Consider the following 20535-nt stretch of genomic DNA (forward strand, 5'->3'; position numbering starts at 1 on the left):
ATGGTAGAAGAGATGGTCAGAGACTGCGGACATGGTAGAAGAGATGGTCAGAGACTGCGGACATGGTAGAAGAGTTGGTCAGAGACTGCGGACATGGTAGAAGAGTTGGTCAGAGACTGCGGACATGGTAGAACAGATGGTCAGAGACTGCGGACATGGTAGAACAGATGGTCAGAGACTGCGGACATGGTAGAACAGATGGTCAGAGACTGCGGACATGGTAGAAGAGATGGTCAGAGACTGCGGACATGGTAGAAGAGATGGTCAGAGACTACGGACATGGTAGAAGAGATGGTGAGAGACTGTGGACATGATACAAGAGATGGTCAAAGACTGTGGACATGATACAAGAAATGGTCAGAGACTGCGGACATGATACAGGAGATGGTCAGAGACTGCAGACTTGATACAGTAGATGGTCAGAGACTGCAGACATGATACAGGAGATGGTCAGAGACTGCGGACATGATACAAGAGATGGTCAGAGACTGCGAGCATAATACAAGAGATGGTCAGAGACTGCGAGCATAATACAAGAGATGGTCAGAGACTGCGGACATGATACAAGAGATGGTCAGAGACTGCATGATAGAAGAGCACTAGGGGGGCCGGAGAGCACAGGGGAAGCAGAGAGCACTGGAGGAGCTGAATGGCACGGAGGGGGGGACTGGAGAGAATTAAGGGGGGTTTGGAAAGCATTGCAGGGGGGTTGGAAGGCGCAGGGGGGTGGAGAGCACTGGGGGGGGGGGAGCAGGGAAAACCAGGGGGATGGAGAGCACAGGGGGAGGGGGAGGGAACTGTCTGGGGGGGAACTGGAAATCACTGAGGGGGGAGCCAGGGAGCACAGGGGGGTGGAGAGCACTGGGGGAGCCAGAGAGCATGGGGGACGGGAGATGAAAATCACTGTGGGGAGCTGAAGAGCACCGGGGGGGGGGCTAAGAGCACGGGGGGGCTAAAGAGCACTGAGGGGGCAGTTAATAGCACTGAGGGGTGGGGGTTATTAGCACTGGGGGGGGCTAAAGAGCACTGAGGGGGGCCAGCAAAGGAAGTTGTATAGGAGGGGGATGGGGCAGCTGCATATAGATGAATTTAACTTTCCATATTCCTCCTGCAGCCGCTGAGAGGAGGAGTAACAAGAATTCAGCGACAGCAGGAGGAATATGGAAAGTTCAGTTCATCTCTAGGCAGCTGCCCCATCCCTCTCCTATCCAGCACACAAAACAAGGCAGCTCAGACACTCTCACTGACCTTCTTCCTGCCGTTGCAGCTGCCTTCTTCACACGGAGATGCGGGCGGCCTGGCGGAAACTGGCCTAATACCCCCCAGTGCGGCGATGTGGGTGTCCCGGCGGACACCGGCCTGAGACCCCCCAGTGCGGCGATGCGGGCGGCCCGGCGGACACCGGCCTGACACCCCCCCAGTGCGGCCTGACACCCCCCAGTGCGGCGATGCGGGCGGCCCGGCGGACACCGGCCTGAAACCCCCCAGTGCGGCGATGCGGGCGGCCCTGCGGACACCGGCCTGACACCCCCCCAGTGCGGCCTGACACCCCCTAGTGCGGCGATGCTGGCGGCCCGGCTGACAACCCCCAGAGCGCGCCCCCCCCCCCCTCCCTCCCTGCTGGTACTCCCCTGGGAGCGGGGACAGTAAGTGCACTATTTCTTGGTTTCAGGTTTAGGCGGATCAATGCGCCACAGAGTTCCTAACCTGTCATGGTCTATTCAGATTGAAGAGGCCAGTGACCAGGCTTCAGCTGTGCAGCGCGCTGCAGCTGATTAATCCGCCTAAACCCGAAACAGAGAAAATAGTCCACTTACTGTCCCCTGCTCCCATAGAATACAGGGGGCCCGGAGAAATTTTCTAAAATTAAATAGTTGTACAAAATTCCATGACTTGTCCAAAACTTAGTGGGGTTTACTCATTTTCCATAACTTTTCCAGGCCTGGAAAGTGTCATGTCAAAATCCCATGACTTTTCCAAGGATTTTCATGACCGTATGAACCCTGCATTCATTATATGAAGTCCGTGCAAGTCGCGCCGAAGTCGCGGTGAACGCGACTTCACAGGTCGCCCCCGAAGTCGTGCCGCGTTAGTGTGAATCGCCACTAAGAGATGCCTCTCTTCGGTTTTATACTCTGTAGCTCCTGGTGGATTTTGCTTCTAATCCCCTTGTGGAGGCTGCCATTTGTGGATGGACATGGTTACACAACCTATCACATTGCTATAATTTTTTTATATGGAACAAATTATCTGAGTTCCCATTATTTCCTATGGGTAAATTTGCTTTGATATAAGAGTGCTTTGGATTACAAGCATGTTTTCGGAACGAATTATGCTTGCAATCCAAGGTTTTACTGTACCTATAGCAGAGAGGGGGGTTATATACTAGCTGAGGATGGCCCAAGGGTGTAGCCAAGTGTTTTTGTTCTGCCTAGTCATAGTACTGCAGAAGGTGATATAACCCTGCAGTTATGATTTATGTCACGCTGTGTCTGTCAATGAATGAAAGAGAAATATTGACTTCTACTGCTAATAAAGCAATGTGGGTCATAATTTATTCATTATTGAGTTATAAGAAGCTCTGTAACAGCAATACTTCTATCCTTTATGAATGAATACCTAATATAGGGTGAGATGTCTGTCTCTGTAACAGCAATACTTCTATCCTTTATGAATGAATACCTAATATGGGGTAAGGTGTCTGTATGTGGAGGTTACAGACTTTACATTGGAAGACCTGTGCTGCATAAATTAACCCATGCATTGCTTATTTGATGTGTCCAGTCAGAAAATAAACATCAAGAGGCTCATGATCGATGAAAAAAAAGCATGTGTTCATGCTGCCTCTTCAGGCAGTCACCTTCATTTCTGTCTGTGAGGCACGAAGCACCAACTGCACACCTGCATGGGTCTTCTTTTGTGTGACTAACGAGAACCTTAAGCTGTTGAGGTGGCAGAGCGGTTGGAAAGATTGTGGATGCAAAGGATAGGGCTACAAAATATTTTCATGGAAGACAACAGAGGGTCGATTGTAAAACAAAGGAGTGATAAGGAGCATGACAACTGGACAGTCAGCAGCAACAAGTAAAGGAGAGGAGAGGTAGTTTAAGACACAGGAAGAAAAAAGCTGTACAATCTATTGAGTGATTGCAGGAGGAGAGATAAGGGGATGGGGGAATTAAGCCTATTAGAAGCACCTATGCAGGATTTCCAATGTGACAAACATGGCACTAAAAACAGAACCTGGATTTTAATAAATGTATGATATGTAGGACTAAAAGTACTTTAAATCAAGAAGAAGTACCAAAAGGTAAAAAATATAAATCTTACAGATCTTGGCACTCATTTTTTTTATTTATCAAGTAAAAGTAGGAAATACCTTTAATCTTACCTGTTCTGCTAGCACTGTTGCGTCCATTTCAGATATACTGCCCGCTGAATCTCCTTCTGCCGCAGCATGATTCCCCTTATGTGTAGCCTCAACCATTGTCGTTTCACTATTCATAAATTCCTCAATGTCCTCATCACTGTCCTCTTGCTTAATACTAACATGTGTTGGTGGGAGAACAGCAAGGAGCCCAGGAATGGTAAACGCAGAGAGGAAACGCTGTTTGATAAGCTGGTAGGCCAAATTGTCCTTAAGCCGCCCTTCCACCATATCACTGACAGTAGCTTGCATTTGATGTGAGCTAACCTCTGTGATATCTGAAAAGGGCAGCAATTTAAAAGCGTTCTCTTCCAAAGTTTTTTTCTCCAACAGAAGTCTTGAAAAAGTTTTGAGAGTGCAGATAGAAGGAGGCAAATAAGGATTTGCCATTTTATGCTTTGGTACCTCCACCCCTTGCTTTCCCTGAAGCCATCCCTTCACACTTGTCTCTTCTTCTAAAGAGATGAGTTTCAAATCCAAAATCTTCTTTTGAGAGTTCGTAGTCTGCTTAGAGATAATTGGTACAGGATTGCGCTGTGGATCACTTGTCACATTTGCTGTATCCTCTCTGGGAAGATTTGTTGTCAAAAGTTTGGCTATTTTAACAATAGGGTATTTTTGCGGTGTGAGTTTAAGCTGACTTGCCCTGTCGGGAAGCCCTGGAGCAAGGGTAACTTTTGGCAAACTAGTGCTTTCCAGGTGTGTTTGGCTTGTATCCAAAGAGGCCACTGAAGTGCCTTCCTGTTTTAGGGAGCTTGTAACAATAGGCAACATTTGAGATAGCATTGCAGAAGCGGTGGATGAGGCAAGTATTGGCAAACGAGAACAGGCCTCCTTTTGCGAGCGCACATTCTGTGAGAATGCTGTTGTGTCTACCTGTGTTAAAGATTTTGTAACAGCAGGCAATATATGACCTGCCACCTTAGACACGCTGGATGGTGTAAGAGTTGGCAAGCAAGAATCAGTCAGCTGTGGTTGGCTTTCAACTAGGGCATTCATCTCAGTGCCTTCTTTTTTTAATGAACTTGTAGTGGTAGGCAAAGTTTGGGATGGCATCTTTGAAAAATCAGATGGGTCAGGTGTAGACAAACATGCTCCAGCCACTAATGGACTGCTAACAGAAGTGGTAGCCATGTCTTCATGGCTTAAACAACTTGTAATAGTAGGTACCGCAACAGATGGCATCTTGGAAACTTCAACTGGGGCAATTTTTGGCAAATGAGAAACAACCGTCTTTGGTAGACTTTCAACCGAAGAGGCCACTGCAGTGCCATCTTTACTTAAGTGACTGGTAATAGCAGGCAAAATTTGAGAAGGCTTCCTAGATGTTTCACATGGGGCAAGCATTCCCAATTGGGTGCCAGATGCTTGAGGGCAGTTAACAATGGAAGATGATGTTACAATGCTTTGCTCTGTTTTAGAGCTAGTGGTGGCAGGCAAAGGTTGGGCTGGAACATACAAACTATTTGATGGTGCATTTATGATGCTACTGTTAGACGATTCAGTTACAAAAGTCCCAGTGGCTGTAGCATTCAATGTTGTGCTTTCAGTTCTGGGGCTCTGGCTTCCCGATTGCTGAATTAAAGTAGGATATGGTAGAGCTTGTGTTGGGATTGAAATAAAACCCTGAGGAGTTAACAGAAAAGTCATGGTAGGTGCACTGAGGCTTGGTGCAGGGAATACTGCTCTGGGTAGCAATGTTACTTGATTAAGCAATGGCTGAGGTGATGGTGGCACACCAGATGGCCTCATCTGAACATTTCTTTGAGCATTAGCGTTTTGGGGAACTGGTACATTTCCTATAGGGTCTGCCACTAGTCTGCTAATGGGTTCACCACTGACCAGTGACATCTGATTGGAAGAAACATTGTTTGTTGTTACAACCTGGCATGCTGGCATTGGAGAAAAGGATCTAATGGGCCAGGAGTTATTCTGTGAAGTAGTTGGACTCAGAGGCAGCATCATAGTCTGAGGTCGTACTGTTGGGTTCACAGGCTGTTGGATCATAGTTTGTGGTGGAACCAGGATATTTCCAGACAATACTGTGGTTCTTTGAACAGTTTTGGTGGCATTTGTTTTTTGCATTCTTTTTTCTCTTAGCAATTCAGAGACTGTTTTCAGCTTAGGGGCTGGCACATCAGATCTCACTCTGGGAATTTTGGGTGTGGAATGGCGGCATTTCTGGGGGGGTGGTGACGTGATTTTGGTTGTTATTTGGGGAATCGCAGGATTGGGCTTCAGGTCGTTAATTTCTGTTATTTGGGAAATCACAGGATTGGGCTTCTGGTCGTTAAAAGATTGTACTGCAATTAAAGGAATACAGCAAATATAAGAATGGTATATGTCCTACTGTCAGAATATAGATTTTGGCTGTACATTAATTTATTTTTTTCCAATGTGAAAAGTTAAGAACCTCTTGTAGATAAAAGCTAGCCACAGACAAGCCAATGTGTCTCTGGGCATTGGGCAAAAAAAAAAAAAAAAATCCCCCGCATCACCAGAACCAGCATCTGCTTCTTGTGCAACCCTTCCAATACAAAAGGTGAATGGCAGGCCCGGTTATCAACTTCCTATTCACATGTATTATGGAAAAGGAAAGAACTGGCTCTATTAAAGCGGGATTTGTCAACAAGTTGAATTTTTATGTGCAATAAAGTGGTAGCCAGTGTTGGGGTAGTTACTCAAAAAATGTAACTAGTTACTAGTTACTTCTGTAAATTGTAATGAGATTACTTTACTAGTTACTGCATTTGAAAAGTAACTTCACTACTTATTACTTTACTTTGCTCTTTCTTAATTGACCGTGTAGATACATGACACTCTTTCTGCATAGAGTTTATTGTATAAACACAGGCTTTGGGAAACATGAGAACAAAACCTGAAAAAACAGAATAAAACAAAGTGCAACAAAAAGTCATAAACTTCATCCCTCTCTATTCTTCGAAATAACGATTGTATCGCACGGCTTGGGTAACGCAGGAAAGCATGTTCCTATAGCCTAGTAAAGTAGTGTAGTTACCAATATTAGTATTGTAGCTAGTTACATTACTAAGTTACCAAAAAAAGTAATGTAGTTACTGTAATCAGTTACTTTGTAACTAGTTACCCCCAACACTGGTGGTAGCTCTAAACAGCCTGATTCTGGCAGAGAGGAGCACTTGGTCACCAGATCAAGCAGTTCTCCAACACATGGTTCTGCAAGTTATACATTTGTGTCTCTGCTGCTCACTAGATTTGCTTGGCAAGCCTGCATAGTGACATATATGTATACATAAGAAACACATACATACCCAGAATGCTCTTTGGTGACAAGGGAGCCTACAAAAATGAGAACAAAATGTAAATTCTAGTGCACAAGAGGTATAAAGGACAATATAGTAATTTTAGCTGTGTATGCTACATATATTTAACTGTCCGTCAACATTTTTTGGGTTTTAATAGTAGGACTGGTTATACACTGCCCCTCCTCCCAAAATAGTATACCAGCAGAACCTGATCCAAATTATAAAGAAATGCTGGCCACACAAACTGCATATACTTACGTTGCTTTATTTCCCTGTGCTCTATTCAGCTGCCAGGAGCAAAGAAAGGAAACAATGTGCAAACCCTACATCACAACTTGGGCTTACACCGGGCTGAGCACTCTCTCTCCACACTCACATAACAGCTGCAGCCTACCGCCAGGCAGCAGCACTGTCATTTGGGAAGGAAAGAAGGTGAGTTACATGTTCTTCATGCCCCGAGGTAAAACTGGATTTTTGTAAGAACTTATCGTAAAATCCTTTTCTCTGAAGTTCATCGACAGATGCAGCTCCATATCTTTATTACCATTGGGTTATGCTGCTCCAATCAGGAATTGGCACTAGGCAGGAAAAAAACGTTACCACGCCCATGGGGGCTGTAACTGCAGGCATAACCCCACACACACTGCTTCAGATTGCAGTTTCATTGCAAGCAGTGTTTAGAAGACAAAAAACCCCATACACTCAAAAGTAGAGGGGCGGGTGCTGAGTCAGTCGAACTTCAGAGAAAAGGATTTTATGGTAAGTGCTTACAAAAATCCAGTTTTCTCTATCATTCATCGACAGACGCGGCTCCATATCTTCATTACCATTGGGATGTCCGAAAGCAGTATTGTCATGAGGGGTGGGAGAACAACGCAAAGAAGAATGTAATTCCCCAAAGGCTAAACTTAGCCAACCAGGTAAAAAGGAACTCAACCAGGAAAAACCAGAGCTTACCCAGAAAAAACATACATCCCCAAAGAGAACAAAAAAGAGTCTTGCAAAATCTTGCAGCCAAAAAGGAGGCAGTCGAAGATGCCAACAAATCTACATTGTAGAACTTTGAAAAAGTATGCATGGACAACCAAGTTGCCGCCTTGCAAACTTGTCTCACAGACGCTTGATGGCGAAAAGCCCAAGAGGCACTCAGCGCCCTAGTAGAATGCGCCTTCACAGGGAAAGGAAAACCTGACCCTTCAGTGAATAAGCCTGAACCACCGTCTGCCTGATCCATCTGCATATGACGCAGCCAATCCTTTACAAGGTCCCTCGGTAAGGACAAAAAGAGCATCTAATTTTCTAAAAGCTCAGTGGCCTCCAGGTAAACCCTGATCGCCCAAACCCATCCAAAGAATGCAAAGCAATTTCCTTAGAATGCTTAGGCTTGGGACAGAGTGAAGGCAACACAATGTCTTCATTCAAATAAAAATCAGAAACCATCTTAGGAAGAAAAGTCTGATTAGGACGAAGTACCACTTTATCTCTGTGGACCCCCAGATAAGGTGAACGGCAAGACAACGCCGCCATTTCAGATACTCTGCAAGCAGAAGTGATATCCACCAAAAAGGCAACTTTCTGAGACAACAAAAGCAGAGAAATCTCCTGAATGTTCTCAAAAGGAGGCTTTTGAAGAACATATAATACTAAACTGAGATCCCATGGAGGTAGCGGGGAGTGTCTCGGAGGGGACACATGGCGTACTCCCTGAAGAAAAGTACAAATCAAGGTGTGCGTGGCTAGGGTGTTGGAAATATATAGCCAAAGCCGACACTTGGTCTTTGATAGTGCCCAAAGCCAACCACTGTTCAACCCCTTTCTGGCGATTCACACCATAAAATGTACGATTGCCATGTACGATGATATATCTTCCTGAAGTCGACTTCCTAGCCTTCAATAGCGCAGGAATCACAGAGTCCAAAAGACCTCTATCTCTCAACACCTGGCTTTCAACAGCCATGCCATTAAAGCAAGGCGACTGTAAAGCAGGATGGCAGATCGGGCCTTGAGACAGCAGATCTTCCCTGAGAGAAGTCTCCAAGGAGCATCAGCGACCAACCTTACCATGTCTGCGTACCAAGACTGGCGAGACCAGTCTGAGGCCACCATAATGACCGGAGTTCTTTCCACCTCTACCCTGCGTAGTAGACTTGGCAGAAGTGTCAACGGAGGGAAGCATAAATCAGACGATACTGACCCCAACCCAAGGAGCCAATAGTGCTTCTGTGGCATCGGCCAGAGGGTCTTGAGACCTGGCTACAATCCTCTGCACCTTCTTTTTGAGACAAGAAGCAAACAGATCGACCTCGGGCGTCCCCAACCAAACACAAAGGGGATGAAACACCTCCGGGTGTAGGGACCACTCCCCTGGTCCAACACCTGACGACTCAGGTAATCTGCTTGCCAGTTTTCCACACCTGGTATGTGCAACGAAGAAAGACCTGGAACAAACTGTTTCGCCCAGGCCAGAATCTCGGCCACCTCCTTGCCTGCCAAGCCACTTTTGGTGCCCCCCCTGGTGATTGATGTAAGCCACAGCTGTGGCATTGTCCAATTGAATCCGAACCGGACAATCTTGCAGACGAGTCGTCCATTGTCACAGACAAAGCTTTATCGCTCTGAGCTCCAAAACATTGGATAGCATGGTTGATAGCATCAGACACAATACCCGCATGCAGGTTCTCAGAGAGGGTAGATCGGTTCCCAACAAGAACCAAATCGCCTCCTGCAACTTTGCAGCTTGTCCGGAGAAAGAAAGACTCTTGCCAAGGCAGAGTCCAGAGTCAGGCACAGATAATCCAGTCTCGAGGAAGGTATCAGGGCGGATTTCATGAAATTGATGGTCCACACGAACTCCTGCAGGTTTTGGACAGTGATCGTTAGGTTGCCCATCAGGGCTGAAAGAGTCTGCTCTCAATAGAAGACCGTCTAAGTACCCAAGTACTGCAATCCCCCAATGGCGCAGCAATACCAACACTGAGGCTAGTACCTTGTTAAAAACCCTAGAGGCGGAGGTGAGACCAAAGTGTAACGCCACAAATGGATAATGCTCTTCCGCTACTTAAAATCGAAGAAACCGCTGGTGTCCAGCGTAGATAGGGATGTGTTGATATGCGTCCTTGATAGCTATTGAGGCCAAAAAATCTCCCTGGTGTAGTGACGCCACTACTGGGCAGATGGATTCAATCCGAAACTCCTATACCCGCACAAAGCAGTCAAGGGCCTTGAGGTCGAGGATGGGACGCACCTTGCCCTCCTTTCTGGTCAAGGTGAACAGGTTTGAACAAAATCCTTGAAAGCGTTCCTGCAAGGGAACCGGCACAATCACTTCTTGCGACAGCAAATCGTGTACCGCCCCTCGCAAGTCCCTTAACCGGACTGGAGATGGGTGAAAATTGGACAGGAAAAATCTATCCGACGATCGAGACTGGAATTCGATCTTGTACCCCGAGTGGATCAGTTCGTGAACCCATTCGTCCTGAATCAAGGAGGTCCATGGTTCCGGAAAGAAGCAAAAACGTCCCCTCACCCCAGAAATGGATGAGGGCGCCCCTTCATGCAGATGAAGATTTGTCTGCAGATCTGGACAGACCGACCTTTGATTTTTTCCCGACCATGGCTTCTTGGAACCCCCAGAAGAAACCCCGTGAACGGTTTACCTTTTTCTTGCGACCCGGAGGTACGAAAAAGCCACTTATGAGCAAAGAAGGAAGGCCCCCACCTAGAACGTGGCGCCCTGCCCTTAGAGGATTGAGGAAGAAGAGTACTCTTTCCCTCTAATAGCAATCCCCACTGCCGACACCCTGGCCACTAGCGGAGCCGCATCCAGGGAGGTATCACACATGAACACCAGGACTTGAGCCAACTGGTCCATTAGTTCAAGCACTGCTGGGGGGGGGGGGGGCGTTCGGCTTTCAAGTTTGCTTTTAGTAGCTTCACCCATTCAATAACCATTTGTGACACCAGAATGTTCACAAAAGTAGTTTTCAAAATGGAACCCGCTTTTGCGTGTAAATGGCAGGATAGGGACTCCGCAAAAGTTGGTGATTCCTCCACCGGAACTACAGTAGACTTGTTTAGCCTGGAAAGTGGGTCATCCACCTACGGTGGTACAGTCCACCTAGTGGATTGGATACTGCATCTGCAAAAGGGTAACAGTGTTTAAAACGCTTAGGCACTATCGGCATGTGCTTGATGCGCCACCATTGGTTATCCACAATGGCATGAAACATATCAGGACAAGGGAACACCTTGCCCGATTTCTGGGAGCCAAAAGACACCTGCGTACCAGACGCTGTAGATTCATCAGCCAATTTTGAAGTTCCCGCATTGAAACTATAAGGGCTTCCACCAAGGCGCGTTCCCGCGCTGCAGCTGATGAGGACAGGTCCTCTTTACCGACAGAATGCGAAGACACCAACCCTGCAGGGTGGGGTGCATCTGCGGCAGCCATATCTGCTTCAGTGTCTGAAAACACTGTCAATGGAGGCGAAGGCAGAGGGCGTTTGCGGTTAGCAACACTTGTAATTACAAAATCTACTTTTGATATCAGGCTTAGTAGAAAATGCTGTGATATCGCGCTGTGACCCAGAAGGGTCTGCAGCAGCATCTAAGGGGTCTGTAGGGAAATTGTATCCTGGGACTCCATTTTACACTGGTAAGAAAAAAAGTGCACTGTCCAAATGGTGATCTCACCGCTATCTGAGCGGGCTACCAAACCCAAGCTAGTACAAACTAACAGCAGAGTGTACAAGGAAAACCCACAGGGAACCCCAGAAAAAAATTACCTCAGGAGCTGCCAGCATGCTCTGTGAAAACTAATGTGAAACTAATCTGCACAGGAAACGGAAAGAACAGCCTGTGTCTTTGCTAGAATTTAAGTGCCATGACACCCGTTTGTTCAGCGATCGTGGACCACAGGAAAAAGGCCACCCAAAGCATTCCTATGGGGAACAGAAAATGGCTGCCCATTTAATACAAAGGGAAAAGAAACACATTGATCCACAGAAAAATGGTGGCCCCCACGGCGCGCCATGCGGTCTTCGGGACCCCCTGAACATTAGGCATCAGCAGTTCCCTGGAAAGGGACCCACCTGGACCAACCATCCCCATCAAAAAGGCGCCAAAGCGACCGCAATATTCCCCCCCCCCCCCCCAAAGGTAGGAACCTGCACAGGGTAGGGGAAAAAACAGAGGGGCTTGGGCCTAGTCCTCCTGAGAGGCCAGGGGACCCGAGGGAGCCCAGAGGGTCCGACCATTCCAAGGATAGGGCACATGTCCGCCCCGAGACTGCTAGAGGTTTTGGGGGGACAATTACTCACCATACCATGATACCAGGTGGGCACCACTCCCAAAGAGATCACCTCCCACCTGGGATGGGGGTGCTGTCAGCCAGGGGGTATGCTGTGACTCAGGGCTTTCTAGGTCGATCGCGTCCCAGCGATATGGTTCACTCGCAGGCTCATCCCCATCCGACGGGGCATTCTCGTGACGAGGCCTAGTTCTGGACTATAACCTGCTCACGCTCGCTGGCCAGGCTGGGAGACCTTAAGGATCTAGATTATCCAGTCCGAAACCAGAGCTGGCTGTTTAGTTTAGTTCTCCAGGAACTAACTAGTGAAAATAAAAAAAACAAAATAATAAAAATCCCCTATTTACAGCTAAGACTGAAACCCCAGCAGGAAGCGAGGTCCTATTCCTAAAAATAGGCAGAAACAAACTGCAATCTGAAGCAGAGTGTGTGGGGTTATGCCTGCAGGGACAGCTCCCATGGGCGTGGTAAGGTTTTTTTCCTGCCTAGTGCCAATTCCTGATTGGAGGAGCATAACCCAATGGTAATGAAGATATGGAGCTGCGTCTGTCGAACGATAGAGAGAAGATATTTTCTTGGCTCCCAGTGGCTGATGTGGGAGGAAGTGAAAGAAAGGTGAATTATGTGCTCTGCTGGTGGGGCCACCCCTAGGAGAAACTGTCCCTTTGCTCTGCTTAGCAAGGTACAGTTCATGGCTCGTTGTAGGGTTGGATGAGGGGGGAAGGTTAAGTGGTAAGATTTGCCTAAGGATCAGGTTAAGGGATCAAAAGAACAAATTCCCCTAGGGTGTGGGACTTTAATGGCAATAACCAGATCTTGAGTGGTAAATATTTTTCAATAAATTTATTAACCACTTAAGCCCCGGAAGATTTTACCCCCTTCCTGACCAGGCCCTATTTTGCGATTCGGCACTGTGTGACTTTAACGGACAATTGCCCGGTCGTGCGACGCTGTATCTAAACGAATTTGACATCCTTTTTTCCCCACAAATAGAGCTCTCTTTTGGTGGTATTTGATCACCTGTGCGATTTTTTGATCATGCGCTATAAACAAAAAAAGAGCGACAATTTTGCAAAAATAACAATATTTTTCACATTTTTTTTATATGAAATTCCCCAAAAAAAAAAATGTAAAAATCAAAATTTTTTAACATTTTTGGCCAATTTGTTTTCTGCTACATACGTTTGGTAAAAAAAAAAAATCACAATAAGCGTATTTTGATTGGTTTGCGCAAAAGTTATTGCGTTTACTAACTAAGGGAAAGATTTTTGTAATTTTTGTTGTTTTTTTTTGTTTTTTTTTTTTAACGAGTAATGGCGGCGATCTGCGATTTTTTTTGCGGGACTGCGACATTGCGGCGGACAGATCGGACTGACATTTTTGACACTTTTGGGGGTACCAGTGACATTACTACAGTAATCAGTGCTATACATATGCACTGCTACTGTAAAAATGACACTGGCAGGGAAGGGGTTAACTTTATTGGAAAATGAGGGGTTAAGTGTGTCCCTAGGGGCGTGTTTCTAACTGTGCAGGGATGTGGCTTTACATGTAACAGCAGAGATCTACGGTCCTACATAGCAGGACCGTTAGATCTCTGCTGTTACACAGGGAAGAATGACAGGCGGCTTTGTTTACATTAGCCGCCTGCCTTTCTCCCTTCACAGCGGACGATCGCGAGTGACCGGCGGACATCGGGTCCGCCGGTCACACGCGCGGACTTGTTAGGGAATGAGCCAGGACGGGAGCGCGCCTCCAGCGGCGCGCGCTCGCCCCCTATTGGCTCACAGGCTAGTGACGTACCGGTACGTCACTTTGCCTGGCCGGGGCTGACCGCCACAGTATATGTACTTGCGGCGGTCGGCAAGCGGTTAATATTAAACAAGCAGTCCTCAGAAGGGATGTGTTGGAGCTAGAGAGAGTCCAGAGAAGGGCAACTAAACTAATTAGGGGATTGGAGGACCTTAATTATGAAGAGCGTTTACAATCGCTTGATTTATTCTCCCTGGAGAAGAGACGCCTGAGAGGGGACATGATAGCAATTTACAAGTACCTCAAGGGTGATCTCAGCATAGAAAAAATAAAAAAAACATATGTTACGTCTCTTGGACATAACATATGGCCACTTGCAAAGTGTTGTTTATTAAGTGTCATTCCTTTGAAATGTATTTTCACATACTGCTTGTTTAATATTAATACATTTATTGAAAAATATTTACCACTCAAGATCTGCCATTAAAGTCCCACACCCTAGGGGAATTTGTTCTTTTGTTCCATTATTACGGGATGTTGGCAATATCCAGTCTAACCACTGGATCCGAATCCATTTCTTCTAGGTTAAGGGATCATGTTTCTTCTCCATCTCTTTTCCACATTAAAAGCCCTAGAGAGAGAACTATCTTGCATCAGGATCCTGGTGCCTCAAACAAAACATGCTGCCATTTTGCTGTAGTACCTCACACAATCTGATGCTACCCAGGTATAAACCTTTATGTATTTTTAGGAAAATCTTGCATTTTGTGGATTGCAACACATTCTAAAATTTCCGCAAGTAAATGGTAGAATGGGGTACATGGTTCACATTTAAACAAACCCAAAATGAAAAACAGTCTGTTCAGCAATGTGCGATGCAACATTTGTTATACTAGATGTGAGCAGGACTTCCCCGCCCTACCACGTTTGCTTGTAGTTCCACCATAGCTGGTAGGAACAGACCTTATAACACATGGCTGAGCTCATGGAGTTTGTGCAGGGATGTGCACATCTGAGAAGTGAACCAGTAAAAATGCAAACATCTGACATGGGTTTTGCAAATAATAGACTATGCATACATTTGAAAAACAGTAGTTCTGTTATATTTTTTACCCTGCAGCCAAATACCAGGGATAATTACATCCGCACAGCATTCTCTGCAGCTCAAACACCCAAATAGCAAAAGTTACAATTAAGCCCCAAGACACAGATAATTCAATGGAATCTACATTAAAGTTTATCTATAGACATTTATTGGGGGGGTTAATTTTGAATGAAATGAGGAAGAGACAGAAGCATTGTTTGTTTGTTTTTTTGGCCACTGAGATTAAGACCCCGTTCACACTAGCGATAAAATGAATGTCTATGCAAGTCGCTCCAGGTCGCCCCGAAGTAGCACAGGACCCTTTTTCTAAGTCGGAGCGACTTGTGTCGCTCCTATTAGAACGGCTCCTGTACCGCACAATGGGAGCGTGACGGACCGCGACTTGTCAGGCTGACAAGTCGCGGTCCAAGTCGGATCAGTGTGAATGGACACTAACCCTCTCTGTTTGTCCTGATGACTATTAAAAAAAAAATACACACACACATTGTACAGCCAGTAAAAACGCTTCCTATGTATTTTTTTTCTGCTCAGAATGTCTGTAAGGAGGAAGAGATAGCTTTGAGGATAAGAGATGCTTTGCTTCAGTGTGGGGACATTCTGTAGGAAAGAAAAAATTACTGCTTATTTTAATAAAAAATTATTTACAGCGCCTGATCAGTAGTGCCAGCATTAGTATTAGTGTCAGTGTTCATGTTCCTGTCAGTACCATGTTTGTGTTTTGTGTTAAAAAGAAAAATAGGTTTTACATAATTTGTGAATAGTGTGCAGTCTGTAGCGTGCATGTGATTATGTGCCTAAATAATGTCATAAGGGCTCTACTTCATTACATAGTAGTTGAGGTTGAATAAAGACTATAGTCCATTCAGTTCAACCTGTGTAGGTGTGTGTGGCCGTAATCATTTCACATACCCCTCAATCCTCTTATCCTCGAGATGTACGTCCAAGAGTCTTTTGAAAGTAGCTATACTTCCCACAGCAACTATCTTTTGTGGCAGAGAATTCCAGTCTTGTAGCCCTAACAGTAAAGAACCCCCTGCGTTGCCTGAGGTTAAAACGCTTCTCCGTTGTATGGCCTCATGTAATCCTTGCGACAGAATCGTTTTTTTTTTCTATGCTGAGATCACCCTTGAGGTACTTGTAAATTGCTATCATGTCCCCTCTCAGGCGTCTCTTCTCCAGGGAGAATAAATCAAGCGATTGTAAACGCTCTTCATAATTAAGGTCCTCCAGTTGCCCTTCTCTGGACTCTCTCTAGCTCCAACACATCCCTTCTGAGGACTGGCGACCAGAACTGGACAGAATACTCCAGATGCGGTCAGACCAGAGTTTTATAAAGTGGAAGGATTATAGTTTTATCTCTGGAATACATCCCCTTCCTTATGCATGCTAATATTCTGGCGGCTTTGGCAGCTGCAGCTTGACATTGCATGCTATTGCCAAGTCTATCCTCTACGAAGACCTTTCTCCATTTATGATTCCCCCAAAGGTTCCCCCCCCTAAAGTGTTTTTAGTCCCCAAGTGCAAAACCTTACACTTCTCCACATTAAACCTCATTTGCCATGTAGCTGCCCACTCTGTTCAGGTCATTTTGTAAGATATCTGCCTCATGTTGTAAAGTTATTCCCTGCACAATTTTGTGCCATCTGCAAAAACGGAGATTGAGCCAATGATCACGTCCTCAATGCTGTTTATGAATAAATTGAACAAGGTTGGTCCCAGGACTGAGCCTTGGGGGACCCCACTTACCACCCCAGACAAGTCTGAGTATGAGTTATTTATTACCACCCTTTGGACACGCCCCTTTAACCTTTTTAACCAGTTCCGTATCCAAGAGCAGACCTTGTGGTCGATGCCTGCAGACCTTATTTTATAAATTAAGCGCTTGTGGGGAACTGTATCAAACGCCTTAGCAAAATCCAGGTACACCACATCCACTGGTCTCCCCCTATCTAGCTCACCTCCTCGTAGAATGTTAACAGATTGGTTTGACAAGAACGCCCTTTTGTAAACCCGTGCTGATTACTGCTGATGTTGTTGTCTTTAGCAAACTATTGTATATAGTCCCTTATCATCCCCTCCAGAAGTTTACATACTATTGACGTAAGGCTAACCGGAATATAATTTCCCGGGATATGCCTCTGCCCTTTTTTGAATATCGGTATCAAGTTAGCTTTTCTCCAATCACCTAGTACAGTTCCAGTCATAATACCGTCAGCTAAGATCAGGAACAGTGGTCTAGATATAGTTTTACTAAGTTCTTTGAGTACTCTCCGATGTACACCATCCGGGCCTGGTGATTTATTTGTGTTAATGTTATCCATCCATTCCCTGATTTCACCCTCTGTTAGTCATAGCGGCAAGTCCAGTGAATTACTGCTACCCATACAGTCCTGGTCAGTGTACCCCTCCTTTTCCTGTGTAAAGACTGAGGAGAAAAAAGCATTAAGCACGGTTGCCTTTCCAGTGTCCCCGTAACCATCCTCCCATCATCGTTAATTATGTGTGTAACATGTTCTGACCTCGTTTTTTTGCTGTTGATATATTTAAAGAATTTCTTAGGGTTCTTTTTACTATCCTCTACTATTTGTCTCTCGAAGTTGATTTTAGCCATTTTGATTTAGTATTTACATTTCTTATTTGCTTCCTTGTATTGCTGGAAAGCCGATAATGTCCCTCCGATTTATATTTCTTGAAGGCCATTTTTTTTCCCCTAATAAGTTTTTTAACATTACGGTTTAGCCAGCCAGGTTTGGCTTTGGCTCTTCTAAATTTATTTCCCATAGAAATGCACTGCAAGATGCATTTGTTTAATATGTTCCTAAAGCATTCCCATTTTTCCACCGTGGTCAGTGTTCCTAGAGTTTGGTCCCAGTTTACTTTCTCCATCATTGAGTAAAATTTGGGAAAGTTCGCCCTTCTAAAGTTTAGGGTATTTATATGTTCCCCTCTTGCCTTGCTATATTGTTATTTACGCTAAATGTGATCATCCTGTGATCACTAGAGCCCAGGTTGTCCCAGACTCCTACCTGAAGAGATTAGGTATGGGTCATTAGTGATTAATAGATCCAGGACTGCATTTTCTCTAGTAGGAGAATCCACCAACTGAGACATGTAGTTGTCCTGTACGGTTTCCACGAAGAGACGGGCCTTCTGTGAGTGAGTGGACTACACTCTTCCCAGTCAATGTCAGGATAATTGAAGTCCCCTAATGTGATCACTGATCCCAGCTTTGCCACTTTACCCATCAGTGATATAAATTCCAGCTCTACCTCCTCCCTTTGGCTTGGTGGTCTATAAAAAACCCCCACAATTACTTTTCCCTTTACTTCTTCCCTACGGAGCTCTACCCACACGGATTCTAACTCCGTACTCATCCCCTTCATAATATCACTCCTCTCTATCACCCTTACATTATTCTTGACATAGAAACATACCCCTCCCCCTCTATTTCCTACCCTTTCCTTCCGATACACAGAATACCATTGGATATTGGCCAGCCAGTCATGTGAGGGGTCGAACCACGTTTCTGTTATTCCCATAAGGTCTATGTCCTCCTGGCATTTGCATATAGCCCTCTTAGTTTTGTGTAAGTTGATAGTGAATGGTGCTTAATTTTATTCCTGTTTGGTCTGAGGTTTGCCCGCTCAGACCCCCCGATTTTAGACGTTACGGACCTGCTGTTGCTGCTGAACTCATTAATGCCTTCTGTCCTTTGCTCCCTCCTAACTGACTCTACCTCTGAGCCCCCCCCCCCCCGATTCCTAGTTTAAAAGCCCCTCCAACTTGGTGGCCACCTTTCTCCCCAAAAGAGCTGTACCGTCCCCATTAAGGTGCAGCCCGTCCTTACTAAAGAGCCGGTAGCTGACTGAGAAGTCAGCCCAGTTCTCCAGGAACCCAAACCGCTCCTTCCTACATCAGTTCCTCAGCCACTTGTTCAGTTCCCTAATCTCCTTCTGCCTCTCCTGTGTGGCTCGGGGTACAGACAGTATTTCAGAGAAAACCACCTAGGAGGTCCTATTCCTCAATCTATTCCCTAAGTCCCTGAAATTGTTCATTAGGATCCTCCACCTTCCTCTTACTTGGCCGTTGTTGCCCACATGCACTATGACCGCCGGGTCTTCCCCAGCCCCGCCCAATAATCTGTCTATCCGCGATTTGCCGAACTCGAGCGCCCTCGTGTTCAGACAGTAAAACCAAGTCAAAAGCTGAAGCTTTTGCTAGTGGCAGTGAGTGTTGCATGGAGGGGACATATGGAGCTGAGTGCCACTGCAGGGCCGAGCACTGCTCCAACCATAGACATCTCTTTTTTTTTTTTAATCAGATAATTTTTATTGAAAACTTTTTTTGTCACAAACAATACAAGACAAAACCAAACAGACACAAAAAGAAACAAAAAACCAGCTCACATCTCGAGAGAAGTCATCACATACGTTCAGTAGACAATATTACCAGGGTACAGGGGGGATGATAAGCATCAATATAGCAGGAGCCTACAAGGCAATCCGAAGCAGTAGCGGCACAGAAGATATGTACCCATCTAATCATGGTGAGCAGAAAACCCGCCCCATCCCACATATCCAATTGGTGATGTCAACTCAAGCAGTAAAGGATATAATAGGTGAATCTCAACAAAATAACCAGTAAAATTGGAGAGCCTCATACTTCCCACAAATATACGTATCCACTACCCAGTGTTCAATGAGCAGCGCCCCCCTGTAGGCTGCCGGGTCTCAAAAGAACTGTTTCCAATACCTTACGTGGAGGAGATAACACCACCCAGGAATCGGTTGATGACCAAATGAGTGGGAGCCAGACCAGGAACGTCCAGCCACGGCCCCCATATACGGTCAAATTTCAAAGCATTCCCCCTGTGTTTGTAAGTGAGATGTTCCCTATTCAGAAGCACCTTGGCTTCCTCCATCCAGTCAGTATGAGACGGCGCTACAGCGGAAATCCACCGCCGCGCTCTCAGCTTCCTGGCCAGAAAGAGAAGCCTGAGCACCGCAGCATGAACCTCAGGTTGATAGAGCTCTTCGTCTAGCCAACCCAAAATACACAACTTCGGCTCCACAGATAGTGTCAGTTTCCATAACGAGTTAATGGTCCTCACCACCGCATGCCAGTACCGGTGCAACTTCGGGCACCGCCACAGCATGTGGAGCAGGGTGCCTGTGTGGGCCTGACATCTAGGACAGAGGGGAGAGTCTCTTCTCTGCCAGCTGTACAGCCGTTGAGGGGTCCTGTACGTCCGGTGGAGAACAGCTGCGTAAGTCTTTGCGAGGAAGACAGACACTTTAGGGACGTTCTCTAAAATACCCGTCCATTCCTCTGAGGAGATGGGACCTATATCCGCAGCCCAGGCGTCTCTACACTTAAAAAAGACACGGCTTTCGAAATATGCTCCATAAAGGCCGAGTACAGGGATGAGATCTGCCCCTTCTTAATGCTAGTGGTCACCAAGTCAGTGAGTATAACCGGGCGGCAGAGACCCCATGGGGAGATCCGGGACTGAGAGCTGATGGCATGGCGCAACTGCAAGTATTGAAATAAAAGGGAATCGGGCAACCCAAACTCAGCACGTAGAGATTGGAAATCTCTCAATTCGTCCCCCCGATACAACTGCGAAATATATTTCACTCCGTAGTCACCCCAGGTGAAG

General features: G+C 46.0%; 1 protein-coding gene across 1 annotated transcript in view; it reads right to left on the reverse strand.

Moving 5' to 3' along the window:
- SNAPC4 (small nuclear RNA activating complex polypeptide 4) overlaps positions 1-20535 on the reverse strand; it is a 185220-nt gene that overhangs the window by 54241 nt on the left and 110444 nt on the right. Inside the window, exons 21-22 of the mRNA XM_082264404.1 lie at positions 6718-6745; positions 3392-5730 (exon numbers count right to left, since the gene is read on the reverse strand). Of these exons, the coding sequence (XP_082120530.1) occupies positions 3392-5730; positions 6718-6745 (2367 nt within the window). The remainder of the gene's footprint in view (positions 1-3391; positions 5731-6717; positions 6746-20535) is intronic.

The sequence above is a fragment of the Pelophylax lessonae genome (genome assembly GCF_965119305.1).
Source record: "Pelophylax lessonae genome assembly, chromosome: 7".
NCBI classification, from domain to species: Eukaryota; Metazoa; Chordata; class Amphibia; order Anura; family Ranidae; genus Pelophylax; species Pelophylax lessonae.